A 16565-nucleotide genomic window follows, 5' to 3' on the forward strand; every position below is an offset into this window, starting at 1 on the left:
GAAATTTTCAGTATATGAAAGGTCTTAGTTACTAGTTGTATTACGACGTGATCTTATGATGGAACTTTCCTATTTCGCCTGGCCCCAACTGCCCTGAATTTCCATAGCAATGTAAAGAACTTGATCACAGATGGCGAAACTTAGTCCAAAAGGAACGTTCCTGCGTTGGCCTTTGCTTTCCGTCGAAGGATAAAAGTCCCAAGTCCACCATATGTCTGGAATGAAACCGAGGCAGAAGCCAGCATCATTATCAGCACCTAAAAGGAACCAGCGGCAGTGGCAACAACAAAGCACACGTTATGATGGTCCAAAACTGAAGCCCCAAATGGGTAGCGACAACACAATTATCACTCCCCCACCATTGCCAATTTCGCCCTCCAGTCGTGTAATGCTTCCTCATCCTTATCATGGTAGTAGGCAGCGGTGCAAATGAGTCGAGTCAATTCCGAGCAATATCATGCCCGAGTTTTGAAATTTTAGAGATTGAATTCGATTTCTGATATTCTTAAATTTGACTCGAGCAAACTCGATTTCAAGTCTAATCAAGATCGAATTCAAATTCAACGTATTGAGCTCAATTAGAAAGGAGGCATTTTGAAAATTTACAAGAACTCAGTATATATATATGTAATTTACTATACATATTATGTGATACGTGTTCGATAAAATTCGACGAACTATTCAACTTAATTAAAAATGATTGATACTCGACTAGTATGACTAAACGGGCCGCTCGAGATCGACTTGCACTTGATCAACTCCAAGTCGAGTCCATCATTTGACCGATCAACTCACAAGACGCTCAATTCGTTTGCATTCCTACTAGTCGTATTTTCTGCACACAAAACGAGGCAGAGTTGTTAGATGGTGGTGCGACTAACCGACACAGCACGTAGATGCATGGGCTGGGAAAGCACCTTCGCACCGAAAGGCCCCAGTCCTGGCGGTCCACGTCGCAAAGGCAAAAAACTCGGGTGGACTGATTCACGGCCCCATCCCTGGACCACCTTGTTGTTTTTAATCAATCAGCCACGCCAACGGCAAAACTTCTGCTTCTTGTTTTGAACACAGTGGGAGTCCGCTTTCTTGCTTTCTCCGTTCACTAACCATGGTTAGATAACGGCAGTCCACACTTTCTTCCAACGACAACAAAAAAAAGAAGAAGCAAAGAACGTGTAAAAGGTTGAATCCCGAGGAAAGCCAACTCTTTTTTCACAGTATTTTTATGTATATCAAATTATTACGGCATATATTTTTTATAAAAATATTAAAACATAGCAATTCAAAAGAAAAACTCTTTTAAAAAAAAAATAAAACAACGAACCATATACTGGTAATGAAACTAATTTAAATTGTGAATTGTTCCACTTCAACTTATTATATGAATCTCAATCCTTAAATGTACAATTCCATAAAGTAAAAAAAAAAATTTGTAAAATTCTTCTATTATTGATTCTTCAGAAGAGTTCTTTCCGTGAACCTTAAGTCTTCATCATGTCTAATTGCCAATTTCATAATCTAAGAAAAAAAAAGAATATAAATTTACCTTTTTAATCAAGAAATTTTTATTGTGTTTCAAAGAAAAAGCAAAAAAAAAAAAAAAAACTAACTATTAATCTTGCATTAAGATCTAAAACAAAATTAATCAATCATTGGAGGATCTTGCAATTACTAATGCTAAAAAGGCCAAATTCCATCACCTGATCAAAAAGGCAAAGACATAGGAAACATTTGAGGCGTAAATAATTACACAGATATTTCCAATACTCACCTGGAAATGTCTCATATGATAACCTACGTTACGTTCTCCGTGTTTGAAGAATTTTGTTTAACAATCTTTCAAAATTTTTACTCCTCCTCTCTTTAATTGATCAATTATAGAGAGATCTTCATAAACGCTGCAAAGCTTTAAGAAGTGTCTAATTTATGTAATTTAATTTGCCTAAAGGAAAAAAAAGAAACTTGAATGTTGAAGAATAAGAAAAAAAACATAAATCTAGAGAAGAGTCGGGTTTACTTCTCCAAAACTAGTTTTTTCTTTTTCAAATTGCCTTTTCATTTTCATTTTTTGCTAAAAACGACAGGAAAGAAACTCTGTCTTTGTTTGGATAAAATAATATATTATTCCAAATATTTATTTGAAATAATTACTGTAACACTTTTTGTAATATGATATATGTAAGATAAAAAAGTGGTTGAGAATATAAAAAGATAAATTACAAAATGTATTTATAATGCAAACGAAAAATTTTAACTTTTCTTAGGAGTAGTGACGTGGCTGTTTATAATCCACAGGACTCATAAATGGGGCGATAAACCGGGTTTAGCAAGGTTTTGCAAAGTAATCAAAAGACTACCACACCCATCGCAGCTGTCCATGCATTATCCAAAGATTGGATCCAGTGAAAAGCAAATCTGAGAGATTCTTTATAAGTAGAAAGGACAAGTCTATGATGCCAATACATATGTGCATGAATCGGAACCAAATATTGTCCAAGTGTTGGTTTACCATTTGCAATGACTAATAAGCCAATATGTTATAATGTCAGCGGACTTAAGAAACCCATGTAATAAAAAATGATGATCCATCTTTGATGAACAGATCAAGCAATCAGAATTATACTGCTACATGTATATTCCACTCCACCTGCAACTCTGTATTTAGTGTGGCAAAAAGATGACAATGCGGGAGATGTATACAAATGGTATGCTAAACCTCCTCAGTTACTGATCCAATCATGTGAACACTACATTTATACATGACAAACAGCCACCTTCGCCACATCTACCATCTTTCCTAAGCTTCCTTTGTTTATATGGTCAACCAATGACAAAAATTTGATGTGCCCCCCCAAGCTGTGCATTTGATCTGTATCAAGAGTAGGTTTTCAGGCTTGTATTCAAAAGAACAACCGGGACAAGGGCCTCTGACTCCATAGCCATCAAGGTAGCAGATTGTTTCTTTGCCCCTTGCTTGAATTCCACATATTCAGAATAGAGGAGCACAAGCACCGTCCTGAAAGAAGAAGCACTAACACCAATCTTCCAGCCTGCAGCAGCAGACTAACTGCAAACACCAATTCTTCCAGCTTGCAGCAGCAGACTAACTGCTCGGATCACTCATCACCTGAATAGAGCTCTTGTGCTTCCTGAAGGGCATACCTTTTCTCATTCTGATCTACCACCTGAACCGTGTCATTTTGTAGATCATCAAACAATTCTCTATCTGCAATAAAAAATCCATCCTGTACAGGTTTATAGTCTTTGCCCCTCCATACGACAATCTGCTCCTTCTCAAATGTCACCAAAATGCAAGGAACCAAATCCTGCATCATGAAATACACAGTCAATTAAGGGTAAAAAAGCATCAAGGCCCCCCCCCCCCCCCAAAAAAAAAAAAGACTCCCCACCCACTCCATATACATAATTTGAGAAGAAATGATTCAATTTGACAAGCTAGCATATGATTCTAGTGCAAAAAGAAAATTTTCCCATATACTACAGACAATATACCTCAAAAATTTCCCATTTCAAGCAATTCGCTAACTAAACTAACTAGTTATAAACCATTACAAGCGAAAAATGAAATGCAACTGCGCTGCATCATTGCAATAGCCTACAAAATGCGTCAAAAGACAACAGATGATAGGCAACTTTTATACAATTAAGCTGCTACGAGCACCAATCCTTGCCTGTCAACTTACAATTCTCATGCAGCACAAGCATTAACCCCCCCACTACACTGAAATGTACGGATAGAACATACCATTCTATTAACAGTTGTTCTAAACAAGACCATCCTAGCTAAAAGATTAGCTACAGAGTAATTGTCAATCAGGGTGGCCTAAAGCCTTAGTGAATGGAGTGTTCTGAAAAGCATAGGATATTGGTTGGACACATACCTGTAGGATCCGAACCTGGCCAACATTTTGTGGGTTGTGAACTCACAATGTTGCTATAAATACAGGCTGTAATGAAAATATTTCTAACAAAAAGGAATGTAAATTTTGAATTTTAAAGTGACCTTTTCCATGCAGGATTACCATCACTGGTTGAACACATTACATCATGATTACAAGACTGTCATACATCAGCAACAACTGGGTAGATTGAAAGAGTATAGACAAGAATATCAGTCAAGTGATCATGCATTAATATCTATCTTATGTCCACCTCAAACTCAAATTGTTTAGGATTTCCCCCAAAATTATGGAGATTGGGCCATTATGAACCTCCCCCAACCCCAAAATTTAAGAGGGAAAAAACCCAAAAGAGAAAGAGGGCGCAAGAAATTTCCATTTTCTCCAGATAATTAGCTAATGGTCATCCAATACAGATTAAACTGTAAAAATCCATGTAAAGGAGCAGGTTAAAGTCTAAAGACTCACTCTAAGTTTGCATCCAACTTTTTTGTAGTCGCTCCTTTCAAGCCCTTTACAGTCTATACGAACCAGCTCTTCAGTGATGAATGCATCTCTCACCATAGGCACAAGACTTCCATAGTAACCATTTTTAGCTACAGTTTGAAACATACACGTCAGATAGACAAGTACAAAGAGCTGAGGATGGTTCATGTGGAATAAGAGGGAACCATACCGAGTTTAGTCAAGGCAGGAACAGCTAATCCTCTCTTTCTCATTTGCTTAGTTTCCTCAATCGATAGGCCATCAATTGTAGTTTTTATAAGCCTTGGGTATACAGGATCTTGAGGCTTCCACAGCATTAGTGGGATGATTGGTCGCTTCTTTGGTCTATAGTTCCTACCCCTATATAACACAAGAAGACCACAGTGTCTCTGGATAATTTTCCCAAACGTCTTGTCCTGGGAGATATACATCGGTAGGTAATTGGCATACAGGCCAAAAAAAAGGAGGACAAATCCTTAAGCTCAAGAGACCTCAAGATCAAGAAGGGTTTTATAATCAACAGGGGGAAAAAAGGGGAAGCTACTGATTAATTTAAAGAGAATAGCACTTTTCACAATAACAGGTAGAATCCTGTATACGGTAGATCAAGATGACGGTGTGAAAAATAGAATTGCAATCTACCATAAGCAGCAAAACACAGAACTCAAACAAGAAGAAAACAGCAAGGAACACTTTTAACTCATGCAGCAAGTGCACCAGAACAAAGTAATACTGTGAAGCTATAAAGCCTGAAGACGTATACCACTGCAGCATACTCACAGATGAAAGTTATAACAAGGGAAGAAAAGTACCTCCAACTGAGTGCATATATTTTTCATATCAACAGTAGGCACACCCATACACTTTATCCTGACAGCCTCAGCATGTTTCCAGTGATTATGGATATCATTCAGCATGTTGTGTGTTAAACCATCTCTACCTACAAAATCAGATAATAATACACTAATTTTAGATTTGGTTTTGCAGAGAATGAACCCAAATCATGTTTCAAGTAATCAGCATGCATATTAACTAATCCTCCAGAAAAGTTAGCGTCAGAATGTCCAAATATTTCAGTAGCAGAAAAACAGATAAAAACTCGCTATTCAATTATTATGCTAAACAAAGAAAAGTTGGCACAACACTTTAGAGGCGTTGTGTCTTACCTAAATATGCAGGAGAGGGAAGCCATTTCATGGTTAATTGACACACATTGGAAAAGCACAAAATGGACAAGCGGCATGTACAGAAACTACAGGAGAAACAGCAAAATTAATGTATGCTAAATAATTTGCACTGAACCAGCTTTTATAAAAGTTAAATGGAAGCCTGCTTGGACCTTTGTCCTTAAACAAGCTCTTTTTTTTTTGTAACCTCAAACAGCACACATGAAAAAAGACACACAAGAGGAGATAGAACATCAAGGTGTTCAATTTACCAAAAATCACCCTCCCGGCCCACCAATCCCCAAAATAAAGAAGAGAAGGGAAATTATTTATTTATTTTTAAAAAAAAACCAAACTTTTTCTTCAATTTTGGTGCAAAACATTAAAACAAGCACAACATGAAATTCTCCAAGCCACCATCTTACAGTTCCATGATCATAATTTTATCCAACTTTGCAAAATTTCCAACTCTATCGCATATTTCCATTGGGAATCCAATTGTACATCATCCGATTTTTTTTTCTGTCCTTCCCCCTTCTCCCACATTCTACCCAAATATAATTCTTCAACAGCCTTTTCAAACACCCAGTTCATGAAAATGTAAGTCCCTATACATATATACTGACTCAAACAATCCAACTCACCATTCACCCCAATTTTCACAAATTTCCACAAAAAATCCAACCTTGACACAACGACAAACACGATCAGACAAAAAAGAAAAGCCCACTCGACCAAGTATAGTTACGAATAATTTTGCATAAAAGTTTCTCTAATAAGTAATATGAAGAACGCAATTAAAGTTATTACCTAAGTTAATTTGCCTTTTAGTTCTATGCCTCTGACAGGTCTCCACAAGTGCTTTCCTCTCAGCATTGCTCAAGGGCTCTCCCTGAATCCTCTCTCTCATCACCCTCCTGTTCTCCGCCAACTCCTGTTCGCTCTCGATAGACGCCTCTTTCGGGTCAACCGCGGGTGCACAAACCCCAGTCCATGACCGGTCCAATCGACCCGGTCCGAAGGGGGAGTACTTGGGCTCACGGAGCCCAATTGGTCTCACACTCGCACTACTCTCAGTGTAACTGAACCGGAAATCAAATGGTAAGTTTGATTTTACCGGGTCTAACCCAGCTCGATCCAGCGAAGAAGGTGGACGGTAACGTGGTTTGGGCAGCTTTTTGGTGGGCTGGGTTGAACTAGGGTTTTGCTGGGGTTTTAGAGAAGGTGGGGGAATGAAGGAGTATTTTGTGTGGAGTTTTGATGAGGTGGCGGTGGAGGTGGCAGCGGTGGTGGAGTACAGGTGCAGGGCGGTGAAGGAAGAAATGGGTTTTCTCCGGCGACTTAGTCGGCCAATGCAAACAAACATGGTTTTGCGACTTCGCCGGACAGAACCCGCTACAGGAAATGTTTTAAAGGCTTTTCGGGCGGACCCGAAATTTCTATGCTCCAACCAAAAAACCCAGAAAAAAAAAAAAGAAAAACCCAGTTTGAAATATTTCTATAGAAGTCATTACACCAAAAAAAAAAAACAAACACTGCACTTTTGGTCCCTTAAATTCTTAAATTTTGCACTAGTTTCGTTTTTAGTTTCTTATATTTGAAACTTTCTCAACTTAAACAGCTACTTTTATTATTATTAATTTTTTTTATAGTTGGAAAAGGATAAAATTTGAAAGGCAAGGTGGAGAAAAAAGAATGGAAACTCAAAACCTCTAAATTTTGGACTCATCTTGTATTCTCGTCTCAATTCAATCCTTTATACTCCCTCCATTCCATTGAAAATATCATACTTTCTATTTTGGGATGTTTCAAAAAATTTGTCATGTTTAAAAAATCAAAACACCTTTTATTTATTATTGCCAATATAACTCTTCTTTCTGATCATATGCATGTTACTATTCAAATTTAAATTTTAAATTTATAGGGGTAAAATTGAAAAGTGAAGCATAAACATAACAATCAAACCATTATTCTTAAAAAGTTGGACTCCCGAAAGATAACTAGATAATTGGGACGGAGGGAGTGGTATTTTAACATTGATACATTATACCCCGGCCCTTTTGTCTAGGTAAAATTGAAAATATTTTAAGATAACATTTTTGGCTAGAGGGGGTGAAGAGGAAGAAAGGGGAAAGAAAAGGGATTAGAGACATCAAATAAATCAAAAGAGACATCATATAAAAACTTTTAATTATTGTTATTTGTAGATAATAACATAGTAGAACTTCACGAATATGAGGGGTTAAATGTGTCTCTGATGAATCACAGAGGAATGCAAGTCATATCAAACCCAATGAGTAATACATTCTCAACAATTTTAGCTCCTCAAAGTCAAGAGACTCTACGTTTTAATCATCACCCCTTTAGAACTTTAGTTTGCCTTGAGGTGTAGAGTCTTTCAGAAACCTCTCTGTCAAGATGTTACTAATTGTAATGAAGTAGAAGACTTGCATTTGAGTCCAAGAAAAGGGGTCTTAATGCAGAGGGCTCTTTGTTTATAAGCCACTACTATATTATTGTGAAAATGATCTCCCAGAAAGGGTAATCATAAAGTTTTGAATTGATTAGCTAAGAGTTCCGATGAAAAGCAAATCTTGATTAGGTCAAACATTAATCTTTCACCAAATGGAGTATCTAGTGCTGGTTTACCCAAACCACCATATCACTATAAGCCTGTTTCATTGGATAGCTCAGAATTATTAAGCAAATTGAGACTACTTGTTTGTTGGATAATATAAGCTTTTGAAATGACAGAACGCCCACAGAATTGATTGTTGTAGCCCTTTGATTAGTGCCTAACTCATCAAATAAGCAAAGTCTCAGAGAAAGATGGATGTACTTATGGTGGCCTATACCTATACTTTAAAACCTAACCATCTTATTTAGTAGCAGCTTATATTGCATATTCCCATCATCCATTTAAACCAAAAGGAGCCAAATGGATCTAAGTGCCTTTCATCATGAGGCCTCAGAACATCTAAATTGTATTAAATCATATGAATTACAAGAAGGACGAGGTGAGACTTAGTAATGGTTCAGATGCACTTGATCCAACATGGGAAGTACTTAATGACCATTTTCAGAACCAAGCATTTTAAGCAGGAAAAAGAAACTTTATAAGGTCAATGTCGCCTAACATTAGCTTTAATCTTTAAAGGAACTTTTAAAAACAAAATTGAACTTAGCCCACGTTGCTTTCTTGTCAATAGCATATGATAGCTAAACCATTATCTTTCTTTAAAGATTTCTCAGCGGACGTCTCTCAGCATAAAACACAGAAGTCAAGTTAAAGTATCATCTCAGAAATCTTATCAACTTTCCACTTTTGATCCAGTATAAGGTTGCTTGTTCTATAATATTGTCCTTGAATTCCTATTGTTTATATATAACTTCAGCACATAACGTAGAAAACAAAGCCAACAATTCCTTTAATGTCGAAAATACAATGATAGGGTACCATACTTACATCTGTTCATCCCCTATTCGTCATCTTCTGCTTTTCCTGATTGCACTGACAGCTCTTCAAGCTGCAAATGGAGACGTCAAGAAGGTGCATAAGATTACCCAGCTTCAACTACACCAGAGATTTAAACATTTCGAAATAATTTGTTTATATCAATATATTTTGCAGGACTTCTATATCGTTTTCATGACGGATCATTCGATATTGGATAAAGAAGAAACAGCAGTTCAGCAGACACATGTTGATCTTCTCGCATCCCTTAAAGGAAGGTGAGTAATTGGCTGTGGCCCTCCTGACATCCGAGTAGTAACAGAATTTCATAATATGTCAAAGCAGATAGCAAATTAAGTACAAAGTAAACTTTGACCAGAAGCTTTTCTAACCATTTTATTCCTAATGAAACAGTGAAGCTGATGCTAGAGAGTCCCTGGTTCATAGTTATACGAAAAGCTTCAACGCGTTTGCAGCAAAGCTGTCTGAAGATGAAGTTGGCAAGTTATCAAGTATGAAGATTAATCCAGAACATGGATCTTACAGTTTCTGGCTAGTTTTAAGTGCCATTTCAATAGTTGATGATCATGATAGGTTTAGTCGAACGAAATATTAACTAATATGTGGAATATTAACGTCCAGGTCTGGATGGAGTTGGTTCAGTGATTCCAAATAGATATCACAAGCTGCATACTACCAAATCATGGGAATTTATTGGACTGCCTCCAACAGCAAAAAGAAATTTGCAAGTCGAGAGCAACATCATTGTTGGTGTACTAGATACAGGTTCAAGTTTATTTTGAGAAAATTACACTACATTCTTCTTGCGATCGATTAAAGAAATGTTACATGCGATATGCCTATTGGTTATTACTGATATCCTCAAAAGGAACCAAAACAAAACCTTGTATTTACCCCTTGTTCTTCTGGTGCATATTAACATTATCCCTGTTCAGATTTAAAGTATTTTTTTTTTCTTTTCAGACATTATAGAATCTATTCTAAACCTACTATATAGATTTCAGGTGTTAAATTCATAGAAAAATGGGTATTAAGCCCTCCTTCCATTTTTGCAAAAGCATTGGAATGATAAAAAGACATTTTTGCAATTGATTGTACAATTGTACTACTCATTATTTCACTCAAGAAAATATATTAACGGACCGGTTATAGGTATATCAAAATCTTATTTTAGACACACATATTCGTTGATGGCTCATGCCTTATAGATCAGACCTACTTTAAAGTTTAATAGCATTATAGCTGGGGATGGCCAGCACAATCTTGGAAAACATGAGGGGAAAATTGTAATTTTCTTCTTCCAAAGGGGGTAATCAGCAAATTTCGTACAGGACTAGTATGTGCTTGTTTCCCTTGTTAATTTTGTTTTCCTGCCATCGTGCTTAGGAAGATTTCGAAGTTGCTAATAAAATCACCAAAAACAAGTACGATTTGCTGATTCATTCTCATTTTTACTTAATATTGCTATAAAGAGAAGGTAATACTCCAAAAGTCCTAATTTCAATTGGGTCAATTACACTTGAAACAAGTATCACTGATGGATAAAAGTTAGTACACATCTTTTATTTTACTTTATTACACGTTCTATGTATATATAACACATACACCATTGCAAAGAGACAATTTTAATTTTTTTTAGCATTTTTCATATTCTCATGCATCTTAAAATAACTATCCAAAAGTTGGCACATCAGGTAAGAGTCTATTTTTCAATTGAAAAAATGAGCAAAAATGAGTTCTAGGACCAAAGGGGCAAAATTTTTTATATTTGAGGGACTATTTTAGCTGATTTTAAATGTGAGGGATTAAAAAAGTTTCTTTCAAAAATGTGGGGGACTAAATTGGCAATTTTCTCAATAAAATAATCATCCAAAAGTTGAACTTAACTATGAAGAGTAATTATTCTAGAATTTTCCTAACATTTATAGAATTGCATATTTTTCATACACTTTGGTGTCTATACATCTGGTATTCTTACAGATTTGCTTCTACAGGAATTACTCCACAGTCACAGAGCTTTAAGGATCACGGTCTAGGACCCCCACCAGCTAAATGGAAAGGAACTTGTAATCATTTTGCAAATTTTTCAGGATGCAACAAGTAAATATTTTCATTACTTTCTCTTTTGGATAACTCACTATCAATTATATTAATGGGCTTCTTTTCAGATTATTGTTCGTTTTATTAAGTGCATCAACTAATTTTTGCAGAAATCAACATCAGAATAAATGGTAAAAATTGTGTTTGGATAGAAGGTCATTCAGAAAAATTTTCTAGTAAAATACCGTAATACTTTTTGTGATTTGATATATGTGAAATAGAAAGGTTGCTAAAAAAAATAAAAAGGTGATATGCTTTTCTTCTAACCATAGCAATAAAAGTATATATTTGAACGCACAAGAACAACTTATATATAAGAGTGTTCTTGTTTTAATAATTTACATTGTAACCTGTTTTGCCATATGTTTTCCTGCTCTTGAAGCAAGCTTATAGGAGCAAGATACTTCAAGTTGGACGATTTTCCAGACCCGGACGACATTTTATCACCATTAGATGTTGATGGCCATGGAACTCATACATCATCCACCTTAGCAGGCAGTCTAGTTCCTAATGCAAATGTGTACGGCCTTGCTAAAGGAACCGCCCGCGGGGCAGTCCCATCTGCTCGAGTGGCAATGTACAAAGTCTGTTGGGCGAGTACAGGTTGTTCAGACATGGATATTTTAGCTGCATTTGATGCAGCCATAGCTGATGGCGTGGACATTATATCTATCTCGATTGGCGGTTTATCGGGCAATTATACAACTGATTCTATATCAATGGGATCATTTTATGCGATGAGGAAAGGGATCTTGACCGTGGCTTCTGCAGGAAATGAAGGGCCTAACATTGGTAGTGTCACAAACCATGCTCCATGGGTTTTTACTGTGGCTGCCAGTGGCATTGATCGAGGCTTCAGGAGCAAAATTGCACTTGGAAATGGACAGACAGTCTCAGTAAGTTGTGTAGCTGCTTCTAGTTTGTTGATGTAGCAACTATCATCACTTGGAAATTGCTATTTTTCGTGAAAAATAGCATATTGAATTAGTGAGTCAGAATCCAGTAACAACCAAAATAGCACAAAAAGGCCACTGCCTCATAGCCTAGCGGTCGAATTCCCGCTCCATAGTGCAGGAGTCAGAAGTTTTAAATTCTAGAAATTTAGGATCAAAAGGAATGGGAAAGGAATCACAGGTTAATCATGTTATTCCTACTGCATATGCAGGTGACATAAGTTTGTAATCCAGCGGGATGATATAGTTTTTTACTTACTCCTCCTGTCTTTTCACTTTATCACTTGTGAAATGAGTTGCATATGCAGGGAATTGGAGTCAATACCTTTGAACCAACGCAGAAGTCCTATCCCCTTACCAGTGGGATGGATGTAGCAAAAGATTCTAAGAGAAGGAACCTCTCAAGGTGTTAAATAGTTGTACTCTTTAACCATTTGAGGTTTTTCAAATCACAAGAAACGTACCAGCTTAACTGTGTTGATATTACGCCATTGCAGCCTATGTATTGAAGAATCAATGGACCCTAAGAAGGTAAAGGGAAAGATTGTGTATTGCAAGCTTGCTGTGTGGGGTGTTGATTCTGTTGTCAAAGCTCTTGGAGGTATAGGCACCATTGTTGAAAGCGATCTATTTCTGGACACTGCCCAAATTTTCATGGCTCCTGCGACCATGGTGAACTCAAGCAAGGGTAAAAGCATTACTGCTTATATCCACTCAACAAGGTAAACTTTCTTTTACCCTTCTGTAACCAAGAAAGTGAAAACTAAAAAAATGAGCATGATTGTGCAAATGTTGGAAAATTCTGGTCGAAATGATTAATGACAATTTTCAGTATTGAGCAAATGCAGATCGCCAAGTGCAGTGATTTACAGATCCCAGGAGCTTAAGGTTCAAGCACCATTTGCTGCTTCATTTTCATCCAGAGGTCCAAATCCTGGAAGCCAACGTCTTCTCAAGGTGAGTATGATTTCCATATTTCGTTTCTGAAGTAAACTAAACAGAGCAAACTGCTTAACTGGCTTGCCTTCTCTATAACGAAATATGCAGCCTGATATTTCAGCTCCCGGGATTGACATTTTGGCATCATACACTCGTCTGAGATCCCTCACTGGATTAAAAGGAGACACCCAATACTCGGATTTCACATTCATGTCTGGAACTTCCATGTCATGTCCACATGTCAGTGGGGCGGCAGCATATGTGAAATCATTCCATCCGAATTGGTCCCCAGCTTCGATCAAGTCTGCCATCATGACCACTGGTAAAATGGCTAGCACCTCTCTTTCTGTAGTTTTCACTAATTATCACATTGGCCGAATGGCTTGCACCATCAGATGCTAATATCAAACTCACTGGAAATCCTTATTGTAGGTAATACTTTAAGGAATCTAAATAGAATTTATGGGGGTTTTTTTGTCAACTCTTTTACTCTACAAATTGTGATACTCTCCTTATTATTGTCCTTCACCTTTCATGCAAATTTTCCCAAAAAGCTACCCCTATGAGCTCCAAAACAGACAGAGATGCTGAATTTGCCCATGGTGCTGGTCAAGTGAATCCAGTGAAAGCTCTGAGCCCCGGACTGGTTTACGACATGGACGATTTCTCATACATTCAGTTCCTCTGTCATGAAGGCTACAATGATTCGTCCTTGGCTAATTTAGCTGGCCAACAACAAATAAATTGTTCCAAATTGCTTCCTGCAACTGGAGAAGATGCTATCAACTATCCAACAATGCAGCTCCGTTTGAAAAGCAATCAAGAGCCAACCACAGGGATTTTCAGAAGGGTAGTCACCAATGTCGGTCCTTCTCAGTCTGTGTACAATGCCACCATTAAAGCACCAAAAGGAGTGGTGATTACGGTGAAACCGACAAGTCTGTCTTTCTCCCGTGCATCACAAAAGAGAAGCTTTAAAGTTGTGGTGAAGGCAAACCCCATGTCAAGTAAGGAGCTAATGGTATCAGGTTCACTCACATGGAGAAGCCCCGGTCATACCGTGAGGAGTCCAATTGTCATCTTTAATCCACCGCTGAGACATTAACATGAACTATGTACCCACAAAATTTCAAGCTAGTCAAATAGATAACATGTTAGAAGATGAAGAATGCACGGAATCAGAAATAGGAAACTAATATCTATTATCCAGTGTAAGGAGAATAAAATACTTGAGATGCATATTATTGACCAGTCCTCTAAGAATTGAAAAAGAGATGTGTGGTGGCGAATATTAATAAAAACAGTGCCTGATAACTGAATTGATTAATATCATGTTCCAACCAATCCTGCTGAGCAAGGACAAGCTCTCTGCCTGATTAGAACTAGAGATTCAATATATATTATTCAGGTATTCTGAACTAAAGGCCTTGTAGAATCTGTTGGAGAAATAACCTGCCACTGCATAATGTAAATGTAATAGACCAGGCTCTCTTCAAGGTTTTTGTACAAAAAGATGCTAATAACTATCAGTTTAATGCAAACTAAACGCAGTGATTTTTTTACAAGATTTTCTGATAGTGTATATGAATTGGACAGCCCGTTTCGGGAAGATTGGAGACTGTCGTGTTAATGACCCAGTTTTGTGAAGAATCTCTTCTTCTTGTGTACTCAAATTTTTGATATCTTGACATGAGGAAATATTGAAAGGGCTGCGGACAACACTTCAATTTGGAGAGGCCCCCGGATCCGTGTTTCATGGAACTGTGGTCCAGAAAGAACTATCAAATTTATTTTGTTTTCTGGATTTGTTGTCCCTTGTTTTTTTTTTTGTGGGGTTGGGAGGTTTGGGGGCGTTGAACAGCACTAGGAAGTAGGAGTTCGAATAGTGTACTATTCGAGTTTGATTTGAGTAAAAATACTTGAATTCGAGCTTATTGAATTCTTCAAAGTTGAACTCGATGAAAATTCAAGCTAATTTTACCTTACTCGAGTTTGAACTCGATCAAATTGAGCCCAATGGAGTTCAATTGAGTTTTCAAGCTCGATTTTTTAGTCAATTTCATAATTTTATAATAAATAATTTAAAATTACATTATAAATATACTACTCAGATAAGGCCTGATGAATATTCAAAATTTTGAATTTTTATACTCAAACTTGACTCGATTACCTTATCAAGTAACTCGAACTCGACTCGAACTTGGTCAATGACGAGTTCGAGTCGACGAGTTCGAGTCGAGCCTTTGATTGAACTACATGCGAGTTCGAGTCGAGTAGTTTGATTAATTCACACCCCTACTTGCAAGTTGCAAACACAGAGCTACAGCAAACATTTTTGTTTCGTCAGTGCATAGGGATTCAGAGAATTTTAATTTTTTTTTTTACCAGATACAGATTGAATCGACACAGCCTAAACGTGCAGCACCAATAAATAACGAATTGCTCTAGTGTAAAGCATTTGGACCTTCAGATCTCGTGGATCGATCTATCCAAGTTGCCTTTACCTGTAGTCCACGCCCTAGACGGCCACTTATACCTCATACTACCACTGAAAAGAAGACCAAAAGGCACTTAATTCTGGGTCCATTGCTTCATGCCTCTTTCTTTTTGCTCCATTGCACCATGCCTAGCATATGCATCTCCATATTACTCAATTCTCTCGAGTGGTTCCGTTCAGGCACCAGAAACAGTGGTGCACATCTTCAAGTGGAAGCAAGACCTGCGATGATTAGACAATCACCATGTAAACTGCACGCCACTAATCAATTAAAGAAGTCACTAGTTTTGATGTTTGTGTCTTGTAGGCCTTAGTGATTTATCTTTTATGATCCACTACTACTAAATCTCATCAACTGTATACAAAAAGAGCGATGGGCTAATGTCTTTTTACCACTACCCTATTTTGCCAGAATGAATGATGACAGTATAAAAGGGAAGGAGCGGTCTAGACTTTTATGACTCTAGAATTGCAATTTTGCATGGACTAAAAGTACCCCTTCTTTGCTGTTCCAAACCAGCAATGAAGCTACCACAATTGGGTGTTTTGTGGGTCTAATCACTAATGAATCATGCTAGTACTTCTTTTGCCATGTCTCCTTTTGTTATTGGACGTTACACCAGAACAGTCTTTGACATTGTCCTTTGTCAAACTCAGCAGAGCCACGTACTTTTTGCTTAGCCTTGGAAAATGGATAGTCAGTGTAAAGATGGATTCTAAGTTGTAACTATGTATAACGCTCTCCAGGCACTACTGAAATAGTGGGATTCTACAGCTAATCCACTTCCTGTAAACATGATATCAGCTATCACTGTACGTGAAAAGGCAAAACAAAATCAATTTAACAAATCGCTGTAACTATAGTCCATTTACAGCACGGGAAATTTACAATCCATTAAAGAAAAACACGAAATTAGAAGGAAATTAGCCTGACTACCAGAGAATGCAACTGCTGGTAAATTAGAAGGAAATAGACAACGTAAAAGGAGGCTGTATTTGGTTCAATTTTACTTGTGTAACTTAGGAAAC

At 37.2% G+C, this 16565-nt stretch overlaps 2 protein-coding genes across 3 annotated transcripts; one reads left to right on the plus strand and one right to left on the minus strand.

Annotated features, from left to right (window-relative positions):
- Positions 1-2537: 2537 nt before the first annotated feature.
- Positions 2538-6975, minus strand: LOC113759611 (CRS2-associated factor 1, mitochondrial). 2 transcript variants are annotated; one of them, XM_027302193.1, is made up of 6 exons: positions 6383-6975; positions 5219-5346; positions 4597-4822; positions 4389-4516; positions 3075-3326; positions 2538-3029 (listed from the first exon to the last, which is right to left on the minus strand). In XM_027302193.1, exons 1-5 carry the CDS (start codon positions 6936-6938, stop codon positions 3117-3119), a joined length of 1248 nt encoding a protein of 415 aa, XP_027157994.1. In that variant the 5' UTR covers positions 6939-6975; the 3' UTR covers positions 2538-3029; positions 3075-3116. The 2 variants fall into 2 exon arrangements, with proteins under 2 accessions (XP_027157994.1, XP_027157990.1); XM_027302189.1 differs by having other exon boundaries at positions 2538-3326.
- A 2042-nt stretch (positions 6976-9017) lies between these two features.
- LOC113760324 (subtilisin-like protease SBT4.14) lies at positions 9018-14366 on the plus strand. Its single transcript, XM_027302877.1, has 11 exons — positions 9018-9122; positions 9204-9304; positions 9441-9538; positions 9669-9812; positions 11042-11147; positions 11530-12043; positions 12409-12506; positions 12598-12822; positions 12949-13057; positions 13148-13361; positions 13594-14366. The coding sequence occupies exons 1-11, from the start codon at positions 9018-9020 to the stop codon at positions 14142-14144; spliced, it is 2265 nt and encodes a 754-aa protein (XP_027158678.1). The 3' UTR covers positions 14145-14366.
- The last annotated feature ends 2199 nt before the right edge of the window (positions 14367-16565 follow it).

This window comes from Coffea eugenioides, chromosome 2, assembly GCF_003713205.1.
Source record: "Coffea eugenioides isolate CCC68of chromosome 2, Ceug_1.0, whole genome shotgun sequence".
Classification (NCBI taxonomy): domain Eukaryota; kingdom Viridiplantae; phylum Streptophyta; class Magnoliopsida; order Gentianales; family Rubiaceae; genus Coffea; species Coffea eugenioides.